The following is a 12,147-nucleotide window of genomic DNA, read 5'->3' as shown; positions in this document are numbered from 1 at the left end:
GCTCAGCCCTTCCCCTCACTCCTCAAGGTGGGGCTCAGCCCCTCCCTCCAGGCGCCGGGGTAACCACCCAGCCCTCCTGGCTCTGCCCTGGCATCGAGGACGGCTCCTTTCAGAGCTGCTGATGGGGAAGGGGGCCGCTGCATAGGTGGCAGGGTGGGCCCTGGGCCTGCAGTGCTGTGTGGGCAGGCGGCTCGCCTGGCCTGACCCAGCCCCCTTGGGGCTCTCAGTCTGAGCCGAACATGTGGGGCAGCTGAGCCGGTGCAGGGGCTGCCGGATGTTCCCCACGTCAGGGATAGCTTCAAATGGGGACGAGGGTGCTGATCCTGCTTGGAACAGGCTCGGTGAAGCAGGTGACTGGATCCAAGGGAAGCAAGAGGAGCTCTCTAGGAAGAGAGCACCCAGGGTGTGGGCTGAGCGGCCCGGAGGGAGGAGCTCTGGAGCCCGGTACCTTTTGTGGGCCCCTTCCTCTGCAGGCTGAGTCCGGTCTCTTCACAGGCGCTCAAGCGCCGCAGCACGTCGGCCAGCGCCGCCTTCAGCACCTGGATCTCGTCTTCCTGCAGCTGCAGCCGCTGCTCCAGGTACGAGATGCGGTCGTCCACCTCCATCCCGCTGGTGCCTGACAGGTTATCATCTGGGGGGGGGGGCAATCAGAGGGACGAATGAGCCGCTGCCCTGGGATCTGGGTCCCTCCTGCTCCCCCCAACAGAAACGCCCTCCTGGGATCCCCACCCACAGCATAACGTCGTCATCAATGCCCTGGAAGCAGGGGTGGGGGGAGGAGCTCAGACTCTCAGCTGATGCGAGAGTGAGAGGAGCTGCTGGCTCAGAGGTGGGGCCCAGGAGCCCAAGCTGTGCCCCAGCCTGTCGCACGGGCCTGGTAAAACATGACACAGGCTGGACACAAGGGAGCCCTGCGGCCCGGGGAGGGGCACTGAGCTGCCAGTGGGGTCTCTGATCCCAGCTCCTCATATTCTGTGCACTGCCTCACCCTTATTAACTGGACCCCCCGGCCCCCACCTCCCCACCCGGCCTTAGTGCAGGCAGCGACCCCTCCCGCACAGCCAAGGTAAGCGAGAGGATAGCCAGGGTCGCAGCAGGCAGAGCTGGGAACAGACCCTGAATTCAACAGGCCGAAGTCTCCGCTGTTTTGCCTCGCAGAAAAGACCATGCAAAGCTGTGCTGGTGTAACCCCCGCTAACACGGTTCCTGAGGCTGCGCCGGCCTCCGCACTAACCGGCATCGTCCTAGTGGGAGGGGTAGACGCTCAGGCTTTCAGGTACAGAGAGCCCATGTCCAACCCCCTGCAGATAATCCAGACAGGCATTGTTACACTTGGCTGTGCTGTCTCTAACCACTAGACCCCACACTCCTCCCAGAGCCAGAGGTAGAACCCAGGAGTCCTGACTCCCAGCCCCCTGCTGTAACCACCAGACCCCAATCCCCTCCCAGAGCCAGGCAAAGAACCCAGGAGTCCTGACTCCCAGCCCCCTGCCTTAACCCACTAGACCCCACTCCCTTCCCAGAGCTGTGGATAGAACCCAGGAGTCCTGACTCCCAGCCAGCCCCACTCTAACCGCTAGACTATATTCTGCCCCCAGTGCCAGGAACAGAACCCAGGAGTCCTGCCACCCAACACTGCAGTGTTAGTGCACAAACAGGTGGATAAATGGGGAGTGATGGGCATGCTGGCCCTCCCTCTTTGGGCTGCCCCTCTGAAGGCTGGGAAGATTTAGTTGATTTAGTTGGGGTTGGACCTGCTTTGAGCAGGGGGTTGGACTAGATGACCTCCTGAGGTCCCTTCCAACCCTGATACTCTATGATTCTAGGGCTGACAGCTGGCTGGCCGCTTCTAGAGCTGAGAACAAAGTGGTCTAGCTGTGGGTCAGGGGTTCAAGTCTGCAAGATGCCCCGGGCTGGAGCAAAATGCCTTGGAGCTGAAGGGAGGGGCCTGGACTTGCTGATGCCCCGACCAAGGATGCAGGCTGCCCTGTGTTGGTTTAGTTGGTGCTGGCGGCATTCGGCTAACGGGAGCCAGCCCTTTGCCAGGGGGGTGGGCGTGCCCAAGGATCCTTTGCCGCCTCCCAGCGATGCCGCCGTGAGGCGCCCTGGGAAGGGCAGCGCGGGATTTCCTAGCTGCACTTCCGCAGAGAGCAGCCCCCTTCCCCAAGGTGGCCTGTTAGCACCCGGGACTGGCTGCCACAAGGCAGCGCTGATGAGCCACAGAGCCTTTCGCCCGCAGTGCCCCAGGGTGGGTCCAGCCCAGCTGCGCAGGGACTGAAGGCTGCTAATGGGGGAAGCTCTGGGTGAGATGAGTTTGGGCAGTTCCACATCACATGATTACAATTCTGCAGAGAAGCTGGGAGATGCCGTGGCCATGGGGAGTAACCTGCCTCTGTCATGCCCAGAGGACTGCCCCCGATCCCCCCCAGAACAGGGGTGCTGGCAGGGCTGGGGGAGGGGGAAGCTCACCCAGCTGCTGCCCTGTGGCTAGACAGAGGGGTTCACTCTCAAGGCGATGCCCTTCACGGACACTCGCCTTTACAGTTATATGTAAATTAGATCATTACATAATTGGCACAGGCACCCCAAACGTGGCAACTCTGGGGATCTGGGCAGCGGGGGAGGTGTTGAAAGGAGCGTGCAGGGGGGTGCAGCCCCTCAACTCGGCCCCGCGGAGACCCCAGCTGAGATGGGGGAATCTGTCTTGATCGGCAAACGCGGCATGCCTGTGAAGGGAGTGAACCCCATGGGGGGAGAGGGAGGCATGGAAGGGGGGACTGGAGGGAAGAGGTTGGCAGGGAAAATCGAGGCTGCATGAGATGGATCCAGCAGGGGCATTGTCCCCCAGCCCTGAGGAGGGAAGGGCTAGAGCTGGGGGAACGGACAACCAGAGAGGGCAGAGTCCTGGGGATTGGGCTGGAGGGGCTGACCCTGTCCCCGGGGATGGAGGGGGCAATTCTGCCCTGGGGGATGGAGGGGCTGATCCTGTCCCCGGGGATGGAGGGGGCGATTCTGCCCCAGGGGATGGAGGGGGCGATCCTGCCCTGGGTGGGGATGGAGGGGGCAATTCTGCTCTGGGGGAGAGGAGGCAATGTTCGGGCCCCGGGGGATGCAGGGGATGAGCAGGGGCAGTGGAGGGGGCGCTCTTGCCCGGGCCTGTGGGGCAGCGGTGGTGGAAGGGGTGAACCAGTCTGAAATGAACGAGATGAAATTCAATACAGACAAGTGCCAAGCACTTCCCTTAGGAAGGAAAACTCCAACGCCCAGGGACAGAGTGGGGCCTGGCTGGGTGGGTGGCAGAGCTGCTGGACAGGCTCCGGCTTCTAGTGGATCACAACGTAAATATGAGCTAACAATGGGATGCAACTGCAGACAGGGCCAGTCTCACTCTGGGTGTGCTGCTAGGAGTGCAGGTAAGACACGGGAGGTACAGGTAGTCCTCGACTTTACGACGTTCAAGTTATGACGAATGGCACTTACGACGCTTCTACAGTGACACCCTGATTCGACTTATGACGATAGGTTTCAAGTTACGACACTCGGTCCTGCAATGGAGTCCGACGTTCCGACTTATAGAATCATAGAATATCAGGGTTGGAAGAGACCTCAGGAGGCCATCTAGTCCAACCCCCTGCTCAAAGCAGGACCAACAGCAGGTAAATCATCCCAGCCAGGGCTTTGTCAAGCCAGGCCTTAAAAACCTCTAAGGAAGGAGATTCCACCACCTCCCTCGGTAACCCATTCCAGTGCTTCACCACCCTCCTAGTGAAAAAGTTTTTCTAATATCCAACCTAAACCTCCCACACTGTAACTCTGGACCATTGCTCCTTGTTCTGTCATCTGCCACCACTGAGAACAGCCCAGCTCCATCCTCTTTGGAAACCCCCTTCAGGTAGTTGAAGTCTGCTATCAAATCCCCCCTCACTCTTCTCTTCTGCAAACTAAATAACCCCAGTTCCCTCGGCCTCTCCTCATAAATCATGTGTCCCAGCCACCTAATCATTTTCTTTGCCCTCCTCTGGACTCTCCAATTTGTCCACATCCCTTCTGTAGCGGGGGGACCAAAACTGGAAGCAATACTCCAGGTGTGGCCTCACCAGTGCCGAATAGAGGGGAATAATCACTTCCCTCGATCGGCTGGCAATGCTCCTAGTAATACAGCCCAATATGCTGTTGGCCTTCTTGGCAACAAGAGCACACTGTTGACTCATATCCAGCTTCTCATTCACTGTAATCCCCAGGTCCTTTTCTGCAGAACTGCTGCTTAGCCAGTCGGTCCCCAGCCTGTAGCGGTTCATGGGATTCTTCCGTCCTAAGTGCAGGACTCTGCACACGTCCTTGTTGAACTTCATCAGATTTCTTTTGGCCCAATCCTCCAATTTGTCTAGGTCACTCTGGACCCTATCCCTAACCTCCAGCGTATCTACCTCTCCCCCCAGCTTAGTGTCATCTGCGAACTTGCTGAGGGTGCAATCCATCCCATCATCCACATCATAGATAAAGATGTTGAACAAAACCGGCCCCAGGACCGACCCCTGGGACACTCCGCTTGATACCGGCTGCCAACTAGACATCAAGCCGTTGATCACTACCCATTGAGCTCGACAATCTAGCCAGCTTTCTAGCCACCTTATAGTCCATTCATCCAATCCATACTTCTTTAACTTGCTGGCAAGAATACTGTGGGAGACCGTATCAAAAGCTTTGCTAAAGTCAAGATATCTCACATCCACTGCTTTCCCCCTATCCACAGAACCAGTTACCTCATCGTAGAAGGCAATCAGGTTGGTCAGGCATGACTTGCCCTTGGTGAATCCAAGACTTACGATGCAATTGTAAGGAACCAATTGTGCCGTAAGCCCGAGGACTGCCCGTAATTGTCCCTGGGGAGGGCTCAGCTGGAGGGCTGGGCCCAGCTCTGGATGCTGCCCTTTAGGGCTGTTATAGAGCGGATGAGGATCGATTGTTCGCCATGCCCACCGAAGGTAGGGCAAGCAGCAATGGGCTTACGCTGCAGCATGGGGGCTCTACGGTAGAGATTAGCACAAACACTCAGGGGAGTTCATCTCTGGCACGGACCCCGAGGGAGGCGGGGGGATCCCTGTCACTGGAGGTTTTTAAGACCAGTTCGCACTGACCCCTGCCAGGGCTGGTCTAGGGTGACTTGCTCCAGGGGGCTGGTGATCTCTGGAGGGCCCTTCCAGTCCCACATTTCTATGATTCTGTCCTGCCCCAAGGCCTGGGGCAGAGGAGCTAATGGCCGGTCCGGGCACAGACCCCTACCAGCTGCTCCCCGTCTTGGGGGCCCAGCATTCTGCTATGAGCCCATCAGCTGGTGCAGCCAGGTCCCAGCTGTTCCCCGTGGCTGGAGCAGCAGCAGGACCCCCTGGTGGCTCGAGGTGAGTGTGTGACAGGCCCACCCAGAAAGGGAGATGGGGGAAGGTACTGAGGGATGGTGGGAGAGCTCGCAGGGACGGATGGATGCTGCAGAGGGGTGGACAGACAGAGGTTGTTTGGATAAGACTCACCCCCTGGCTGTCACCTATCCTGCTGCCCCCCAGAGGGGGCCGTGCTGCAGGGCCGGTGCTTCCATTTAGGTCACCTAGGCGGTCGCCTAGGGTGGCAGGATTTGGGGGGCAGCAATTCTGCGGCGGGGGATCCTTCCGCGCTCCGGGACCCGCCGCCGAAGTGCCCCGAAGACCGGGAGCGCAGAAGGACCCCCGCCTAGAGCGGCAAAAACCCTGGCGCCGCTCCTGCCGTGCTGTAGGGCTGTGTAGCATACGAAGTGCTCTGAGATCCCATTGGATAGCGGCTGCCAGGTGTGCAGCACGACATGGTGCCCATCGCAGAGGGAGGAGCCTCGGCCCTTCATTCACAATCTCGGTTCTCAGTCGGGATTCGGATCCCCGCTACCTGTTCTAGGGAAACACCTGCTCTCTCCGTGGCTGCAAAGGGGACGTGACCCCCGCAGCAGCCTCTGCCCAGCCTGGAATGACAGCTCTGAGCAGGCGACCTGCCCCCATTCAGTTCAATTGGGCGTTAACTCTGAAACCTGCTGATGACACGTGAATGGTTGTTGGTAGTTATTTCACTGCAGACGCACCAGTTTAGAGGGTTAGTTTGTCAGTGCAGGATGCACTGGCAGATGGAGGGGAGGCAACAGCTGGCTACAGGCAGATCTTGCTGGGGGTCGGATGAGGAATTCATCTCCTCCCCCTCACCAAGTTTTAAGTCCCCTCCACTTGGCCCAAAATGGGAAGAGAGGAGTCGCCTCCCCGCCCCCAACTATAACCCCCTGCTGCCCCATGGATCCCAACCCTGCCCTGGGAACGGAAAGCCCCGATTGTACCCTCCCTGGCCGGCCTGGCACCTTCTATGGGGGCAATTCTAGGCCAGATCCACCGGGCCCCCATCCTCTCCCCATGAGCTATTTCGGTTTGACCTGATATTCAGCCTAGGTTTCACTTTCTAAACACCACCCCCATGGGCTTTACACCCCCCATCCACTGACTCCCCTCACCCCGCGTGTACCAGGACCCTGCCCTTTGCAGCCAGGTTGCCCCCCTCCCCTTAAAGGGAAAGCAGCTGTAGTCACCCCTGCTCCTGGAGCGTCTCCATGGCCCCGTGGGGAGGGGTTTGGCCTTGTGGGGGAGACACCATCTGTCCCTCTCCCCACCTGGCATGGGACAAGAAATAATCCCGTCACCTGCCCTTCGCCTGCCAGAATCCTGCTGCTCAGTGGGAAGTGCCAGCCCCTCCCTGCCGACTTGAGGTTGCTCTGGCCCCACACTCATCGCTCACCCTGCACGGGGACCCCAGCCCTAGGGCCCACAGGCCGGGCAGAAAGCGGCCTCCCTGCACCTGGGACCTCCATGCTGGGAGGGGCCAGATGCTGCAGGGGGGCACAAAGCTGAAACTGTCCCGCAAGATCTGCCACCCTGAGACAGACAGACACAGAAACCCCCCGGGAGACCCCCAGATACTCAGCTGGGGAGCACCCATGGGCAATGCCCAGCCTAGATGGGAGCATCCTCTGAGCCAGCCTTGCCTGTCCCCAACACCCCTCCGACGAGCCATGCCTGTCCCTGAGCGACTCCCCCCAACCCACTGTGCCTGTCCTAGTGCTAACCCCCCCCATGCCCGTCCCCGAGCGACCCCCCCGACCTGCCATGCCTGTCCTCGTGCAACCCCCCACCACCACCTGGCCATGCCTGTCCCCGAGCGACCCCCCTGACCGGCCATGCCTGTCCTCGACACCCCCCAGCACAGGCCATTTCCACTCCCAAGTGTCCCCCCTCCTGGATTGGCCGTGCCCATCCCTGAGTGCCCCCCGACCAGCCGTGCCCATCCTCAAGCCACCCCCCATGGTCCGCTGTGCCCATTTCACGTAAGGGGACTATGATCCCGGTTCATCCTGCCCCAGGGGTGGGAATCTGTCTCTTGCAGGGGCCGGTGCCCTGGCTGAGATCAGCAAAATCAGATGCTGATGCCTCCCCAGGCCGGGGCAGCCGGGTCCTTGTGACGCCTCCTTGCAGTGACTTTGGCCCCCAGGTGTGACACCCCCAGAGCATGCGAGGGGAGCAGATGGGTGACAAGCGGGGTCACACCGATGGGCCCAACTAGCCCAGTCATGCCCCCGGTCCTGGTTGGGGGGGGCATTTCCTTCCTGCCTGAGTGGGGGTAGGTCTGGGCCCTGGAGCATGCGGGGGGGGGGGGGGGGAGAGAGAAGGGAATGGGGGGGGGGTACCTCCCAGCCTGGCTAGAGACCAGTTCATCTCTCTGCAAGGTCAGGCTCTGCAGAACTTTACAGGTCCCCATCAGCGCCGGAACCATCCCCGCTTCTTCCCCGTCCCCGCTGCAGTGCCCCCTCCCCACTGCCACCCACTGGGCAGAGCCCGCTAGAGCCTGGCATCCCCCCATCCCCTACAGATGCTCCCTCCCCAGGGCCCCCATCCCCGGGAGCCCCCCTTGACATGCTGCAGATCTCTGCAGAGCCAGGCACCGGGATGGGCATAGGGGCCCTGCACCCACCTGTTGTGTTGGGAGCCACCCGGGGGCCCCATGCCCTGCCTGCGCTGCCCGCCCCCAGCCCTGCTCCCAGCCTCTGCAGTGTCGGTTCCTCTGTCCCTGCCTGCTCGCTCCTCTGCAATCGTATTTCACTCCTCGGCCCGCCCTCCCTGCAGCATCCCGGCGGCCGGCCCAATGGCAGCCGCCCGCTCCTCTCTGGCTGGCACCGCTCCCGTGGGAACAGCTGGGGCTGGGCTGGGGGCAGCACTGCCCGCCCGCTGCAGCCAGAGTGCCTGAGCTGGGCACTGCTGGGCTCCACCTTGGCCCTGCCCTGGGGGGAATCAGCTGCAGGGGGGCCGAGGAGGGGGCCTGGCACTGGGGGCTGGGATGCCAGGCAGCCCAGGGCATAGGAAGGGGTTGGTATGAGAGAGGATGGGGAATGGGCTGTCACTGGGGGGGCAGGGAGGGGAACTGGTGGCCCTGGCACCAGGGGAGGGGAGCGCCAGGCACTCCAGGTGCCAGGAGGGAGTGGCTGGTTCCTGGCAGTGGGAAGGGGCAGAGCTGGACTAAGAGCCGGGTGCTGGAGCCGGGCCAGGGATCACTTGTACTGCTGCCTAGGGGGTGGGGGGCCCCATGTGTGCCAGCCGGGGGGTGGTAGCCCCAGAACCGTCTCCTCTGGGGAAAGGTGCCCCCACACCCGGCCAGTTTGCTCTGTAGTTCAGGAGGCTGAAGCCAGGCTCCCAGGGAGTGGCATTGGTGAGGGGCGCTCCCAGAGAGTGGCATTGGTGAGGGGCACTCCCTCCCCTCCCAGCCGGGCACAGCAATGCCCTAGGCCTGGGCACGGACCCGTCAGCTCCCCAGCTAGTCAAGAACGTGGCGGTGTCTCCTCAGTGACCCGGGCTGCTGTGAGCCCATCGCCCTGCCCTGCTTCCCTACACTGGCTGCCCACAGGCCGGAGACGAGGATGAGGGCTTGTTCCCGATCCCCGGGACGTGTGCCCGGGGTTTACAAGAGCCCAAAAGCTCCAGCCCCTCTGGTCCAGAGGGACCCACCCCCATCTGTGCAGGAGCAGAGCAGCCTTGGGGGCCTGTCCCCCAGGAACTAAGGACCACCCCAGCCCTCCCACCTCCCAGTCCCAGGGGCCCTTCGCTGAGCGGCCTGCACAGAGCAGATGCCGTGGGGACAAGCGCGGTAAAGGAACATGTAAAGGATAGAGCAGCTCCGAGGTGCCCCCTCAGCAAGCCCCATAGCCCCCCCTCCGTCCCCTGCTCTCCCCACTGCTGGGGCTGGCAGTGCCCCAAGGAGACGGGCAGCACCAGAGTCTAATGAAGCAGGACCTAGCAGAGCCCTTCCCCCATCGATCCTGGCTCCAGGCCTGGAGCCCCAGCCCTGGGGGAGCCCTGCGCTGGGCACCCCCATGGGCTGCATCACTGTCAGGAGTGGGGGTGCGGGTAATTCCCTGTAGGGACCAGGGCTGGCCCTATAGACACTGGGATCAGGGGGGGGTCATATCATGACCGGGCCCGCCCCCTACTCCAGGGCCTGCTGTAGACCCTACTTTGGGTTTGTTGCCATGGGGATCAAGCCAAGGTGCCTAGGCCCCACCAGAGAGCAGACAGAGCCCCAGAGCTAGCACAGGGCAAATACTCCTGCCTCACCCCTCTCCTCTTTTGCCCCACCCTCACATGCCTCCCCTTTTCTCTTGCCCCTGGAGCATCACCGCAGGGTGGCACCAGGGGGCGCTGTGCTACAGGAGATGCCTTCTTCCAGAGGAGGGTCTGGACGCTCGAGGTGTCTGAAGATGCCAGGACAGGTCACTAAGGATTTCGCCCCAGGATCCTCATCAAATTCCAGCCCCCTGCAGTTTGGACTGGATACGGGGGGCCCTTCTACACTTCCTGCCCTGTCCTGTTGTGCAGCGGGGCAGGGTGGCTGTTAAATGGCTTGTGCGCCCCACCCCAGAAACAGCGACCACCCAGCCTCAGGAGAGGAATCCCTGTGTACACGGTCGCTGTGCCCCTCCCCTCCCCACAGGCAGCTGCATCTCAGTGTCTGGCAAAGGACCCCTGTATAAACAGCCCCCACGCCACACCCCAGAGGAGGCTGCATCTCAACACCAGTCAAGGGAGCCCTGTATAAACAGCCCTATGCCCCACCCCAGAGGTGGTTGCATCTCAAGGCCGGGGGAAGGATCTCTGTAGAGACACTGCAGCCTGTAAAGGGCTTAGAAATGGGGGAAGCTGAGAAAAGCCATCGAACGGGGCGGTATTGCAATATTCTACTCACAGTGGAGTCTGGGGCAGTGCCTGGCAGCACTAGCTCCGCCACTTGGGACCCCGGCAACGGGATCTGGGGGAACCAGGTTACACTGTCCTCAGCAGGATGTGAAGGAACCTAGTGGCTGGCTGGCCGTGCCCAGCATCTCGGGCTGGCAGCAGATGAGCCCCCACTGCACCCAACGGGGAGGCACTGAGGGTCACGCGCCATCGCGCCGGGGCCAGATGGAATTTCCAGGCTGCTTGGACGTGGGCCCCAAGTCCTGCTGGGGAAAGGAGTGGCTGCAATCCGCAGAGTTCTGGGGAAAGGCTGGCGAAGGGCACACGTGCAGTGAGTTTGGTGGGTCTCAGACGAGCCCCCACAGGACGTTTATTCTGGCCATTAAGCAAAAGCAATCCAGCATCCGGACAGGATTGGCAATGTGAGATCAGCGCAGGAGAGGTCCCGGGCGGCAACAGCAGTGGGGGTGGGGGTCGGGAGTGAGGGGCATCAGCACAGCTGTGTGCGGGAAGGTTGGAGGGAGCCCAGGGCTGGGATAGCAGGGGGCTGGAGGTCAGGGTTGAGGGGCACCCACTGACAGAGAAGCCCCTTTCTCTGCAGCTTTCTGCCCCACGCTGCAATCCGCTCGGGTGCTGCCCGAGAGCGAATCCTGCCCAAATGCCATTCTGCCACATCGTCCCCATAAACCTGCCTCCTCTGTGACCCAGCACGACCCCCACACGCAGGGCAACACTGGCCCCCCGGAGCACCCGTGGGGTGATGGGGGGACTCACAGCTCCAGGCGGATGGATCTGTGCTCCATGACCTGCACCCACAGCAGAGCAGAAGGGTGCCAGCCCTGGCATGGCTGGAGGGCGTGCTGGGTGCCAGTGCCGGGCACAGCTGGGGGGCTGCAGGGGGCCAGCCCAGGGCACGGCTGGGGGGCTGCAGGGGGCCAGCCCAGGCACAGCTGGGGGGGGGGGTACTGGGTGCCAGCGCCGGCCATAGCTGGAGGGGGTGCTGGGTGTCAGCGCCGGGCACAGCTGGGGGGGGGGTGCTGGGTGCCAGCGCCGGCCATAGCTGGAGAGGGTGCTGGGTGTCAGCGCCGGGCACAGCTGGAGGGTGTGCTGGGTGCCAGCCCTGGCATGGCTGGAGAGGGTGCTGGGTGCCAGCGCTGGGCACAGCTGCGGGGCTGCAGGGTGCCAGCGCCGGGCACAGCTGGAGGGGGTGCTGGGTGCCAGCCCGGCATGGCTGGGGGGCTGCAGGGGGGTAGCGCCGGGCACGGCTGGGGGCAGTGAGGGGCAGGCTGGCAGCAGGGCCCGGATCGCGCTCACTCACCGTTGCAGAACTGGAGCAGCGTGGCCGTGTCGTAGGGGCCAGCGCAGCCCGGAGCCCGCTCGGCCATGCCCGCACCCGGCCCGGCCCGGCCCCGCCGGCCGCTGCCCCCCGCCCCGCGCCTCCCTCCCTCCCTCCCGGTCCCTCCCTGCCTCCCGTTCCCATGGCAACCGCCTTTCTCCTGCATCATCTCTGCCTGGAAGGGGAGACATCGCGGAGCGCCCCGCCCCCTCTCTAGCTCCGCCCCCTGAAATGCGCCCCACTCCCTCAGCCCCCCATTCTGCCCCCGCCCCGCCCCCTCCCTCAGCCCCCATGCAGTCCGCCCCATCCCTTCAGTCCCCCTTCTGCCTCCGCCCCTGCCCCCATGCGGCCCGCCCCCTCAGCTCCGCCCCCACTCCAGCCCCGCCCCCTTCACCCCCCCGTGGCCCCTCCCCACCCTCTCACCCACCCTTAGCCCCCCACTGCCACTGCCCCTTCCCGCCCTGAACCCCCACTGCACCCCCACCTCCCCCTCAGTCCCCCAACTGAGCTCCCCCACCCCTCCTGTCA

The 12,147-nt window shown here is 62.7% G+C and overlaps 1 protein-coding gene across 1 annotated transcript in view; it reads right to left on the bottom strand.

Moving 5' to 3' along the window:
- EML2 (EMAP like 2) overlaps positions 1 to 11,718 on the bottom strand; it is a 42,264-nt gene extending 30,546 nt beyond the window's left edge. Inside the window, exons 1-2 of the mRNA XM_065571689.1 lie at positions 11,602 to 11,718; positions 449 to 631 (exon numbers count right to left, since the gene is read on the bottom strand). Coding sequence (XP_065427761.1) covers positions 449 to 631; positions 11,602 to 11,668 — 250 coding nt within the window. The 5' untranslated portion in view covers positions 11,669 to 11,718. The remainder of the gene's footprint in view (positions 1 to 448; positions 632 to 11,601) is intronic.
- Positions 11,719 to 12,147: the final 429 nt, after the last annotated feature.

The sequence above is a fragment of the Chrysemys picta genome, chromosome 17 (genome assembly GCF_011386835.1).
Source record: "Chrysemys picta bellii isolate R12L10 chromosome 17, ASM1138683v2, whole genome shotgun sequence".
Classification (NCBI taxonomy): Eukaryota; Metazoa; Chordata; order Testudines; family Emydidae; genus Chrysemys; species Chrysemys picta.
The sequence above is the reverse complement of the archived record's forward strand: the minus strand, read 5'-3'. Positions and strand labels throughout refer to the sequence as shown.